Here is a 13306-nt window from a genome sequence, read left to right on the forward strand (position 1 = left end):
TAATTTACTTGATAATAATAATTTATACTTTTGATGTTAACAACACCAAATGTCATCCTACATTTTACACTGGCCTATTTTTCTATATAATAAGAATATCTACCATTAAAGTGACATAGAAAAGTACTGAAAAATGACCTATCTCAACAAGAAATTACTCCTTTACCTTTGGCCAATACGAGGCTGCCAGCATGTATCCGCCTTGTAAGATACAAGCGGACTCTGGTGTCCCGTTGTTCATCTGAAAACTATCCTGAGTCTCGTCCTGGGTGGTGCTCAGGGACGCAACGCTTTCTTCGTCATAGGCTTTCACGTGGGGGGTACCTTCTGCTAAGAACAATTATAACCACTTTAAAAAGACTACATAAAACAACTCTATGTATACTTTAAAAATCTTATTCAAGTATTCAGAAATATCTGAAAATGAAAAAGTTAGCAGTAAAACCAAATGGTCAAAAAAGGGAAAAAACTCACTGAGAATACAATAAAGCACCCATTATTTTATTATTATTTTTTTTTGAGACAGAGTCCCACTCTGTTGCCCGGGCTAGAGTGTCGTGGCGTCAGCCTAGCTCACAGCAACCTCAAACTCCTGGGCTCAAGCAATCCTCCTGCCTCACCCTCCCGAGTAGCTGGGATTACAGGCATGCGCCACCATGCCCGGCTAATTTTTTCTATATATTTTTAGTTGTCCAATTAATTTCTTTCTATTTTTAGTAGAGACGGGGTCTTGCTCTTGCTCAGGCTGGTTTCAAACTCCTGAGCTCAAACAATCCGCCCGCCTTGGCCTCCCAGAGTGCTAGGAAGCACCCATTATTTTTAAAATGACTCTTGATTGGTAGACTTCACCTGGACTGGGAAGACTACAAATACATGATGGGGATACTATAATTTTCTAAATGAGGTGACTCTGGTGACTCTTAGAACTGGGCATGTTCCTTATGGCAACCCTGAAAGTTATAAGAGATTCTGGTTCCTGTGGGGCACGAGCCACTGCACGCCTGAGTGGCTCCTACACATACTTGATGTTGACTCATTTTCCGACAGCTGAACTGCTTGCTGGACCACTGCAAGAACAGCTGCAGAAGGGGGCCACCTAACACTACTCTGCTGACAAACATTTGTTATTGCTGACAAATGGCCTATCTATGATATTCTTGTTGGGCTGTTTAAGATTCTTGGTGACCGCTATATATTATTATCTTTTATTTGTTTACTGGTCAACCTGTTCCTGCGGAAAATATAATATTAACCTTAAGGCAATCAATCATAAAGAAATAAAGCTATTGTGTAAAATTTCTAGTTCAACTGTCTGATTAATCTATTTTGTAATATCTTGAATACTGAAAAGGGAGTGTGTACCAGTAATTCTAGTTTCCTTCCTTAGTGCTTTCCTAAGAAAATCTGTACACACAGAACTTAAGCTAACAATTTTAAACATGTTTAAGTTATCTGAATCAAGTTCTTTTCATTTTTACTTGAAAAGTTGTCTTAAAAAGCAAAATTACTTTATGCATATACCTCGCTTTTGGACTTCTTCTTCTTCACTGTCACTTTCTTCTGATGAAGATGAGGAGGATGATGAGGAGGAGGAAGAGGAGGATGAGGATGAAGAAGATGCTGAAGAACAAGATGAGGATGAAGAAGAACTAGAGCCTGATCGGGAATGGGAACAAGAAGAGGAGGACGACGAGGAAGAAGATGATCTGGAAGAACAGGATGATCTCTCAGATTCTGAGTCAGAATCAGAACTAGATTCTGATCCTCTTTTGTGGACTCTCTGTTTCTTAGACGCTGGGTTTGGAGTTAGGGGTTCTGTTCTGGCTGCAACCATGCGTCTGTCTGTTTCACCTTTTCCACCAGATTTCTGGTCTCCAGTAGCCTGTGGTAAAACACCATTCTTTGGACTTACAGGCTCAGACTTTATTAGTGTCCTGGTTTCCACAGAAGACATAGATTCTTCTTCAGAAGACTGAGGCTCCTCTTTAAGGTTTTCACTTTTAACTTTTATATCCTCTAGAATAATACCTTTAGCATCAAGGAGCCTAGGTAGAGAGGTAAGAGGAGAAGCAGAAAGTGCTACTTGATATTGCTGTAAAAGTGGGGTAGAAGTCCTTGAATGAGCCATCTTACTTTGACTGTAGTTCCTTTGAGCTGCCATAAATGAGAGTTCAGGATCACGAAGAATGTGATAGTCTGTTCGGCTCACCCCGTGTTTGGCAGCACCAATAAGCAAATCCCTATCATGAGGGCCACATTCCCACCAGACTGGTAAGTCTGGATTTGGATGACAAAGCTTCAAGCGTTCGAACAACTGTGGATGTCGGAGGGCTTGTTCCCGTACTTTCCTTAGAAGTTCAATGCGATACAAAGTCCTAGAAGCACGTTCTTCTGTGATAGGTTGGATAAAAATATTTGGATCCACCAATTCTACATTGAAATAGGACAAGAATATTAATCTCAAAAATTTTCATTTATAAATAAATTATAAATAAACTACTACATATTTAAAGTACTATGACTACTAAATGCACCTCCATGCAATATCATTGTATAGTTCCTATTCCTTAGTATAGAAATACTAAAAAGTATTTCTTTTTAATATTTTTAAATGAAGAGAAATTTAGATCTTAAAAACAAATACTAAAAATCATGTAACCTAAAACACTGGATCTTAATGTAAACCATGAGATTACTTTGGAAGTATATTAATATAAATAGGGATTTTCTTTTAGAAATTTCCTATGAGCTATGCTTTTACTAATACCTGTCTTAATCAAAGAGAAAAACACCTGCTCAAACTCACTTATAAATATAAACTAGAACTGTTAAATGAAACCTCAGAAACAAATGTAAGCTGGCGTATCTCAAACTGCATGAGGTAATAGGGCATTGCACTGAATTCACAGGGGCACCAAGGGCCTTCTTAAATTTCATGGGAAACAGGCATGTCTATCAAACTGCACAAACTACTAGTTTGAAGTAGTTGAGTTTCACCATTAGATCATGCTACCTTCCTTGAGATGTGATTATATCTTTGCAAAGTGGGTTACTGGCACTTGGGAAGTACTCAAAAAAGATATGGGCTTGTCGAAATAATTCAGGGACCAAACTGAGGAACTCCTAATGGCTAAATATGAAACAATTTGAACAATAAATAACAGTAATATTGGATTGTAACCTATAGAATAGATATCCATGAATCTATACTAATATGAATAACTGATTAAAGAGAGAGAAGAAACAGTTTTTCCTTACAGCAGAATTCCACAATAAAAGCTGTTATAGACAAGATTTAGTATGTGATATGTACTAAAATCAATGGGTTAAAGTTTGAGAAAAAAACAGGGTTTGTGAAGCTCCTCAAGATATTATATTTGCTAACACCACAGGAAAAGATACTGATTTTACAGTGGAGAAATGTATCATACTACCTTAACCAAGTGATTAAAGTCATCATCATCAGTCATAAGACGTTACTGATATCATGAACCACATGATATTACATTCTGAGAAGGACACAACATCATTTTTGTGGTACTCTTGCCCAAAATGCATAGCCTAAATCTAAGCACATGAAAACACAAGACAAACTCAAATTGAGGGATATACACCAAGTAAGTAATCAATAGTTTTCAAAGGTATCAAGGTTATAAGAGACAAGGAACAACTGAGAACCCGTTACAGACTGCAGGAGGCTAAGGAGAAAGAGCAACCAAATACAATGTAGGATCTTGGAACAGAAAAAGGACACCAGTAGAAAAACTGGTAAAATTCAAATAGGCATTTGGTTTAGTTAATGACATTGTACTAACATTAATTTCTTGTTCTGATAATTACACTATAATTAATCATGTAAGATTTTAACATTAAGAGAAGCAGAATGAGAGATATATGGAAACTCCCTGTATGTTTTTTGCAACTTTTCTATAAGTCTAAAAGTAGCTCAAAACAAAAAAGTTGGGGAACGGGGGAGGACCATGCAAAAATCAATGTGGAACAGAAAACAAGGGTGGAAGTACCCAGCCTACTTCTGAGATTTGAAAAGCTGTACAGTGCCCAACAGGTACACACATTCGATTTGTAACTGTAGTTATTTAAGAAAGAAGTATTATTTTTTTCTTTCAATATATGTAATTATGTTTTCAAACAATTACTGGACTGTTAGGACATAAATACTTATTAAGTTGTTGGACCTAATTATTAATTAAACAGAACTGTTAGTATTTCTTTTGGCCTTGAGTACTGTGAAAAAAATTACTGAGACATTAAGGGCACTGTGAACTGACGAAGTCTTGGCATCTCTAAATAAAATCTCACTCACGTGTCTTTACAAAGCATTAATATGAAATTTATTTTAGTATGAGATAAAAGCAGAAAATAATATTCTTTGAGATACACCGATTATTGACCCATTTGTTTTACATTCAATTAATGAGATGTGAATAACGTCATTAGAGATATGAATAATGTTATTGAACAAATAAAACAATGGGCAGAAATATCCATGCAATGCACGTGTGCCTGCACTGGGTTACAAGGGATGTCCAGCACACATTTCACTTAAACATTGAGGGTCTGTGTTCTTTCTGCAAATTGGACCATGTCTCATTATTATAAAAGAGCACTTTACCTAGAATTGTTTTCTCAATTTATGTAACATAGAGATAAATTTTTCTTAGTCATTAAATAGTCTCCAAAGCACATTTGCACTTAATAAAACAAGCTGATATTAGGTAGCAACTGCTGCCTTCTAGCTTGAGTGATGTGCACATTTTTAAATGCTATAATTACATGCTTCTTTAGGGTGATACGGTTTCTCTTTTGTTTCTAAAATACCTATATGAATCTTCCTTTATTTTTAAACAAAACTTGTTAGCATTATGTGTCTAATTAACTGGAGGCAGGATGGGAACAAACATGTTTAAACAGTTCTTTACAAAGAGACAAACAAAAGTTGAATTATCTTTTTTTTTGAGACAGAGTCTCACTCTGTTGCCCTGGCTAGAGTGGAGTGGCGTCATCATAGCTCACAGCAACCTCAAACTCCTGGGCACAAGCGATCCTCCTGCTTCAGCCTCCTGCGTAGCTGGGACTCAGTAGCTGGCGCACGCCACGATGCCTGGCTACTTTTCTATTTTTAGTAGAGATGGGGTCTCGCTCTTGCTCAGGTTGGTCTCAAACTCCTGAGCTCAAGCAATCCTCCTGCCTTAGCCTCCCACAGTGCTAGGATTATAGGCGTGAGCTACCATGTCTGGCCTGAATTATCTTTTAAAAACAATGAAAATGACAAGCTTTTTGTCTTCTAATATGCATTTAAAAATAATGTTACCATAACACACTTCTTTTAACAAAGCCTGGCTTTGTGGGTTTCTGGCTTGTAGATCTAAGCAAATTTTTACAGAGGGGATTTCCAGAGTGGCATCCGCTGTGAGACAAGCAACATCACTTGCTGTGTGCTCTCCATTAGATGGAAGTACTGGATGGGGAAGTCCAGGATCAACTGTAAGCTGGAAGCTTCTTTCTCTCTTCAAACTGCTTATCCAGTGCCAAAGGCAGGACCTGGTAGAACCCCTCTATGCTGGTGGTGGGTGCCCCTGGATATACAGTGTGTGAGCCAAAGAGGGAGTTTCCTCAGGACCTGGTTGCTCAGGCCTTCAGGTCTGAATTCTTTGAAATTTCCCTCAAAAGGAAGCTCAATTTTGACATGTTGTTTTCAATGAATCCGATCATCTCCAGCTCTCAGAGGGTCAACAGCTGCTAATGGGGGTATATGATCTGTTCTTCCAAACAAGAAAGGTATATTTTGAAGACGGCTGTCTCAGAGGGTGGCCTGATGTGCTGCTAGATGTCAGCCCTGTCCACAAAGGCCGCGTCAACCTTCTCAGGGATGTTAGAAGTAGCTGGAATCACTACATTGGAATGCCTTTTAATCTGGTCAATTTGGGTCAAGACTGCATTGCCCATGCCAACGTTATCTGGTAACTTGGTTCTCACCCTGTAGGCATTATGGACAGCTATGAGGCTCTCCACCTCATCAATCAGCACAAACACCAGAGCCATCTTTATCACCAATCAAATATGAATCTTCTGGACCTCCTTAGTTACTAGCTTGCCACCCTCAGAAAACCACTTAGAAAAGAGGCTGTGACTATTTATTTCAATTAATTGGCCATACTGCTTGAAAGTCTAATGGTCAATTTCTGGGCTAATGCTTTACACAGGGATGTTTTTCCAGTTCCTGAAGAACTGTGTTGTAGCAGCACCACCTGGTTCTAGGTGGTGAAGTTGCTGTGAACATTCTTGTCTGAAACAGTAAGGTTGTCATCACATAACCAAGGAGGTGTGATTTGACCTCCACATCACACATTAGGCTGTCCCAAAGCCTAATGGAATTCAGCTGCAGACAGAATCCAGTGATTTGCTGCAATTATATTTTCTGTCTCTTTCTCCGAATTTTCACTGCTGGGGCCTATTTCATTCAGCTGAAAGAAGTGAAATGCAATAGTGCACGCATTCAATAGGCTATGGGTCCGTAATCTTTACTTCAGTGTCAACGATAGACACAGACTGCACATTTCTGGTCAGAAAGGTTCAAACTCGGTCCATGTGTAATCACCAAACACAATATGATGTCTGTTGAGTAGCTTTCTAACACTCAACTTTATGCCTTGTTTGCAGTGTTGTCTCTGCGCCGATGCACCTGTTGGCGACTTGGCCATACAGGGTAGCATCTGTTTCTGGTTACCCGCAGCCTCCTCCAGTGGGGACCCGACCTGAGCAACACTGTCACTGCCCCCACTCTGAATCTCCTCACTCACATTTCTAATAAGGAAGCCCTACCTTTCAACGATTATTTAGTAATTAATCCTTTCCCCTTTAAAACTAGAATCAAAAGTGATGAATTTATTCACATCTCTATATTGGTGATGGGAATTAAGAAAATTAAAAAAAAAAAGAAACGAGGGCCTCTCGACAACCACAAATAACAAAAGATGCAATACTTCGTTTATTTGTCTTCTTAACCCCATTTATAGTATTTCAACAGACCTGAAAGCAGACAGAAACCTACCCCAAATTACCTGGTATCTGGGTAATTAAGTGATTGGCTACTCTATTCAGTGTACTGACAACAAATCTGTTAGTAAATAAAATTAAAACAAGTAAAGAAAATCATGTGGAATTTAAGTCCTTTATAAACCACTTATCTTTTTACTACAAAATAGGAATAGGAGGCCACTGGGTTTAACAGTCAGCAATCATATTCAACTAAGAATGGAGCCAACTTATAATAGCTTATAACAGCATTACCAGGAGGAATTGCTGACAGGATGAGCTATTTCTCTGGGCTTCGAAGACAATGAAATTCATCCCAGAACAGTTCCTTAGCTGAGTTGCAACACCATGTCTGATTAGTTGTCTTTTTTGAAGATGGCCCTAGGTGGAGATCTTTTCTAGAAAATTCTTTAAAATGTCTTCTGAGTGGGGGCCTCATAACTTGCAAAATTATTCAGGTAATTAATCCCTCTAGCACAATCCTCATGAGATGGACTCAAAATATAGGTTAGTTCTGTTTACCAAAACCAGTCTTTTATCTTCCATGTGCTCCTAATCATAAATCTACACTAAACACTAGCTATTTTCTTAAAACTCAGTGGGTACCTTTATTCTCTTTAGGTCTCATTTTAACAGCAGAATTAAAGAATAGGGGATCTTTAGGCATAGTTTGTTTACAATTCTAAAAAATTGCTGGAAAGTTGAATTAGATCATATTGAAATTTCACATAAAAGAGATAAATTGGAAATTTCTGAATTTTAGTAATTTTGCTTCTTTTACTGAACCAAGAAAAAAAGAATTTCTTACATACCTTCTTTGGAAGGAAGACGACAAACCCTCCGACACATGGACATGAATGCATACAAATATTTTTCCAAACTATCATCAGTTTTCTTATGCAGCCTAGCCATAGCTCTAAATTTTGTCCAATCAAATTGGCCTCTGTCAGGGTCAAACACTACTCCAAATGTAGATACGACCCTGTAAAAGTCAGCTTCTTCTCTTCTCGTCCATCTATTTTGAATCAGATGAAGGAGAAAACCACATTAGTCACTAAAATGAATATTTATTAATACTGAATATAATGACTAGGATACAAACCCAAAACATTTCAAGTACCTAAAACTTTAAAGGGCTAAATATAAGGTTATTGCTTTGTAAATACATTTTACATGCTAGTTGACTCATCTATCCAACCATACTTCTGTTAGTATATACTGTTCCTTCAGACAATGATAGTTTTTTGCATTTTTACTATGTGAGAAAATATGCACAGCGAACATACAAGATTATATAAGATAACCCTGCCCTTCATGAAAAAAGACAAAAATATTTTCAAATACATTTACAGTATTAGGTAGTATTTTATTGCTATATGAGAATTATAGAAACCAAAGATTTTAGGAGAGCACAGAAGACGGAAGGATCAGTTCAGACTTGAGCAATCAAGAAAGGCATCACAGAGTAAATGGCATTTCAGATGGGACAAGGCTAAGGTTAGGGAGGGGATGCTAGGAAGAGAGCACAGAATAAGTGAACAGAAGTACTCTGCATTTTGGGGGGATGATGAGTATTCCAGATTGACAAGAATATGGCTCATACTGGAGACAAAGTGAGAGAAGGTTTGGGTCAGATTATGAAATGTTCCAATTGCTAATCATTCAGTAATCTCTCTTCAGGTGAAAGCTCTTGATTTTAAGAGGGTAATATTAGTATCATACACCATAGATCTCCAAACCTCAGTCTGTTTGTAGAAACTTTTCCTTGCTTAACTTATAGGATTGTTGTGTAAATGGGAAAAAGCATATGGGAAAGACCTTTGAAAAGTGTCAATAGGCCATTTTTATCATAGTGATACACTAAGAAGATTAATGTAATGATGTTGTAAAAAATAGCCTGGGAAACCAGTAAAGTTTAAATTAAACCTTCAGTGATAACAATAAAAATGGAAAAGATTTAATTGAAATTACACAGGACACATAAAAAAATACGACACAGTGCTTACCATAAAAGTATTTAGAACTTAGAAAGACAAGATATAGAAAAGATGAATGTCATTACAATATCTTACCTCATTGTGACAAATGAATAGGTTTTTAGATAACTCACTGTATGAGTAAAGAAAATGGAGGGAACACTGAGCTTGATTGGTTAAAAAAATGAATACAGGAAATGGGCCAGGTGGCTAACAGGTAGGAAGAAGAGTATTCTAGGTGGTGGGAACAACATAAGCTAGGGTATTGAGTTAAGAATAAGTAGGACATTCTGGCTGAGGGAATAGTAGCAGATAAAGTTAGAAATGCATGCTAAAACCTAAACTGAAGAACTTAGGTACCTAAGACTTTATAACTGCACTAAATAACGAGTCATCATTGAATGCCATGATAAAACTAGTATTTTAGGAAGATTAATCCAGATTTGACAGACTGAGAGAAAATGTATGTAGTACATTAAAGATAGCCACAAATTCTTTTCCACTATTCCCCTTAAGAGATGGAATCTATTTCCCTTTCCCTTAAATCTGGGCTGGCCTTGTGACTTTTTCTGACCAACAGTCAGTGGCAGAAGTGACACTTCGTAACTGCTGGGACTGGGCCTCAAGAAATCTGCAGCTTCTGCCTTTGCTGTTTGGAATGATCCCTCTTGGAATCTGAGCTCCTAGCTGGCAGTTAGCGCTAACTGCAAGCCATGTGAGGGAGGCTACTTTGAGTCTTCCAGCTATCTCAGAAATCCAGCCAACAGCACATAAAACAGAAGAACCACCTGGTCAACTCACAGAATCAAGAGAAATAAAAATTAACGCTGTTTTAAGTCATTGTGTTTTGGGGTGGTTTGTTACATAACAATAGATAACTGAAACAGTGTATTTACACAGGTAGTATTATTTGAAAATTATGGCTAGGATAGCTAAAATCATAAGTTTCAGACTAACTAAATCCTGGCCACAATCAATGTGCAGCAAATGAACAATGATTTATCTTCCAGAAAACATCCAAGGACTCAGGTTTAACAAAGAGGCCAGGTTATTGCTAACATGCTATTCTTTTCCATGTACTCTATCCTTTTTAAGAAGTTAAAGCTCATAAGATGAGAGCAGTTTGCCGGTCTTCTTAACAATCTCTTGCAATTTGTTGCCTTTCACATCACTAGTTCTAGGGTTCATCTTCCGCATAAAGCAGAGTTGGACTTGCCTTCCACACATTCTTCTATCTCATAAATGTCTTAATGTAAAATATAATAGAATGGAATTTATTTCATATATTTTAAACTTCTGTTCTACTGATAATTCAATTCTTGAGTTTGCTCTGCACCTTCCTTTCTTAATATTTCAACATGACAAAGAACGACTAAAGTATGGCTAATAACTATAAGATGCAATAATCTTCATAAGTTTTACCATATTTATGCATACATAAGTGTGTAAGTATATGTGTTTGTGTGCACAAAGCACACATGAGTTGGTACTTCTCTACGTTTACGTTTTTCACAAAGCATGATAATCACACTCTGACAGTCTTTAGAATGAATGACTATATTTAGATACTATTGATAGATATTAAAAATATATCTAAATATCTATTGTCTTACCTCTGCTGTCTTTCTATCTTGGCTGCCATTTTAGGATTTAGAGTGGCTTCTTCGTAAAGAGGCTGCATTACACTGGCAGGCACTGAGAAAGTTGGTTGTATCTGCTGAGTTTGCCTGTTTTTATTAGTACGCTGATATGCGGTGATGAGACGCCTCAAACGTGTGGTTAAAGCTGACTGAGTAGGCCAATAAATTTTATCACCCTCCATCAGCTGACCATCTATATTTAAATAAATTCATGTTAATAATAATTTTTAAAACTAAAGAGATACTGTATGAAGCTCACAAAAGTAGCTAAATTTCTCTAATTTAAAACCTTTTTCTTCGATCTGATTATGTGGGATAAAAACAACCAAATTTCTCATCATAAAAGAATTTTTTATTTTAATTACAGCTCTAGAAAACATAACAAACTTTAAAGGCAGTTCAAAGTAAGTAGGACACAGTGGAATAAACAGCCACAGTATTATCTATTGAAAGGGAATTTCACTTGCACAGAAAATACAACTTTTAGATTTCCAGGTCTGATACATCACACTGGCTGGCAAAAACTCAATACTTGAACTTAAATGAATTAAAAATCAAACTGAATCAATGAGAAGTTAAATACTGTAAACTCTTCTAACTGAGGCCTTCTGTATTAAATTTATCTCCACTTAATTATAATCAAAACATTTCTGACATCATTAGGAAGAAACACATATTTTAAAAATTGATCTCATAGATCATTACAACATGAGTTTACAATACTTTAGCAGTAAAGAAGTAAATGCAATTTACCTCCATCTGCTATAACAAGATCTCCTGGTGAGGAAACATCATCCTTTTAAAAGAAAATAGAAATTTGTCACAGGGTAAGTGGGTGAAGATACGTATAAAAGGAAAAGAGAATCAAACTTCTTTATAATAGAGAACATTTTTGCAATGAAATTTTAAATAATTTAGCAAAAATAAAACTTAATTGCTTATTCTCCATTCTCACCCTTTCACACTTCTCTATCAAGTTTGAAACTTAGACCAGTCATTATTTACTAAAATTATTTCCTTTTCTATGATACTTGTAAGCCAGTTTCTCTTCCTCCAACCTTCCTCTAAATGTGAGTATGCTCTAGGTTTTACTGTTAACCAAGTGTGTTTTTTTCTTTCTTTTATCAACTCTCAGATAATTTATTTTCATGTCTGGCTATTAGGCAACCTACAAATCTTTTCTTTTTCAGCCTTAAACAGTTTGCTTGTCCTGTAGAATCAGTTTTTATCTGTCAACAGAGCATCTTCAATTAGGAACTGTAACATTATTTTATATTCGTAAGTTTGGCAATTTTATTTCAATGACTACTAGTTTCTATTGCTGTTTTTAAAAAGCCTGAAGTTAGAATTATCCTAATTCCTTTTTAGGTAGGTCTTTTTCTTCAGTTGCTTGTATTATCATCTATTTTTTGGTGTATCTGCAATTCACCAGGATGTTTCTTGGAGTGGATTTAGTTTTATTTTATCCTGCCAAGGTGTATTTTTTGAATCTGAGGTTTCATGTTTTTCATAATGTCTGAAAAATTCTCAGCTAATACCTCTTCAAAGTGCATCTCCCTTATTCTCTGCAGTCTCTTCTTCTAGAACACCTATTAGATATATGTAAGACATTATCACGCTATCCTCCTTGTTTCTAAATTTTATATATATATATATATATATATATATATTCCATTGTATAGGTTATTGATTTATTGCCCCTCTGTTCCAAATTTATTACCTCTCAAACCTTTTGCCTGCTCTAAGGAAAACGATCTGAGCTCTTCACATATTTTTTCCTCTGACAGTCAGTGTGATGTTAAGCTTTGTCAGTAGAGGACGCTGGAGAGACACTGCAGGAGGAAAGGGGTTTGCATTCCTGGTTCTGGTGAGCTCCTCCGCTGCTCAGCTCCCACAGCATGGCTGCTTCTCCAGTGCCCAGGCTCCTGCCATTCCAGCAGCTTCTTTAGCACTCACTGGCCAGGAGCTTTTCCCAGAAACCTCCCCCTTGGGCAGTTTTGTAATGGAGTGCTTCCAGTAAGACACTTTCCCAGGAAAAGCTTCCTTGGCAACCTTAGAGGGCAGATTTCCGGCATGTTCCAGAGGGTGTATGTTCAGTGAGTTGTACCGGTGTGGGAGCACAGCAACTCTTCTGTCATCCAGTGAGACACGGCTATGTCCTCCCAGTAAAGTCTGGAATTTGGCCGTGGTAAGGATGGGGCTCTTCCTTGAGTGCTCTACCTGGGCCCTAAGAGTGGTGGATGCTCCTTTTATATGCTTCTCCTATATTCGTTAGCGTTCTCTTTACTTTTTACTAGCCAATCACTCATTTCTCCAATCTCCCATTATAATTAATAATTCTTTACATTGTGATTTCTCTCTCCTGATTTGCCCAAACTCATCCATCATGCTACGCTATAGATAATTTCCTTATATTGTCTTCCAAATCATTTCTTCTCTCATGAACTGTGTTTAATCTGCTTCTCCAGCAGAATGTTTAAGCTATTTATTTATTTTTAAATGTCAATAAATAAATGTATTTTCCATTTTTAAAGTTACATATAATTCTTTTTCATGTCTTCCTAGTCTTTTATTTTATTTATTGATTTTTTTGAGACAGAGTCTCACTCTTTTTGCCCAGGCTAGAGTGCCATG

General features: G+C 36.9%; 1 protein-coding gene and 1 pseudogene across 1 annotated transcript in view; both read right to left on the reverse strand.

Annotated features, from left to right (window-relative positions):
* The window catches only part of CHD9 (chromodomain helicase DNA binding protein 9), a 220698-nt gene that overhangs the window by 22530 nt on the left and 184862 nt on the right, over positions 1 to 13306 (reverse strand). Inside the window, exons 28-32 of the mRNA XM_012642605.1 lie at positions 11426 to 11468; positions 10646 to 10865; positions 7869 to 8071; positions 1522 to 2430; positions 167 to 327 (exon numbers count right to left, since the gene is read on the reverse strand). Of these exons, the coding sequence (XP_012498059.1) occupies positions 167 to 327; positions 1522 to 2430; positions 7869 to 8071; positions 10646 to 10865; positions 11426 to 11468 (1536 nt within the window). The remainder of the gene's footprint in view (positions 1 to 166; positions 328 to 1521; positions 2431 to 7868; positions 8072 to 10645; positions 10866 to 11425; positions 11469 to 13306) is intronic.
* On the reverse strand, positions 5500 to 7602 carry LOC105808842 (annotated as a pseudogene).

This window comes from Propithecus coquereli, unplaced genomic scaffold, assembly GCF_000956105.1.
Source record: "Propithecus coquereli isolate 6110/MARCELLA unplaced genomic scaffold, Pcoq_1.0 Scaffold180, whole genome shotgun sequence".
Taxonomy (NCBI): domain Eukaryota; kingdom Metazoa; phylum Chordata; class Mammalia; order Primates; family Indriidae; genus Propithecus; species Propithecus coquereli.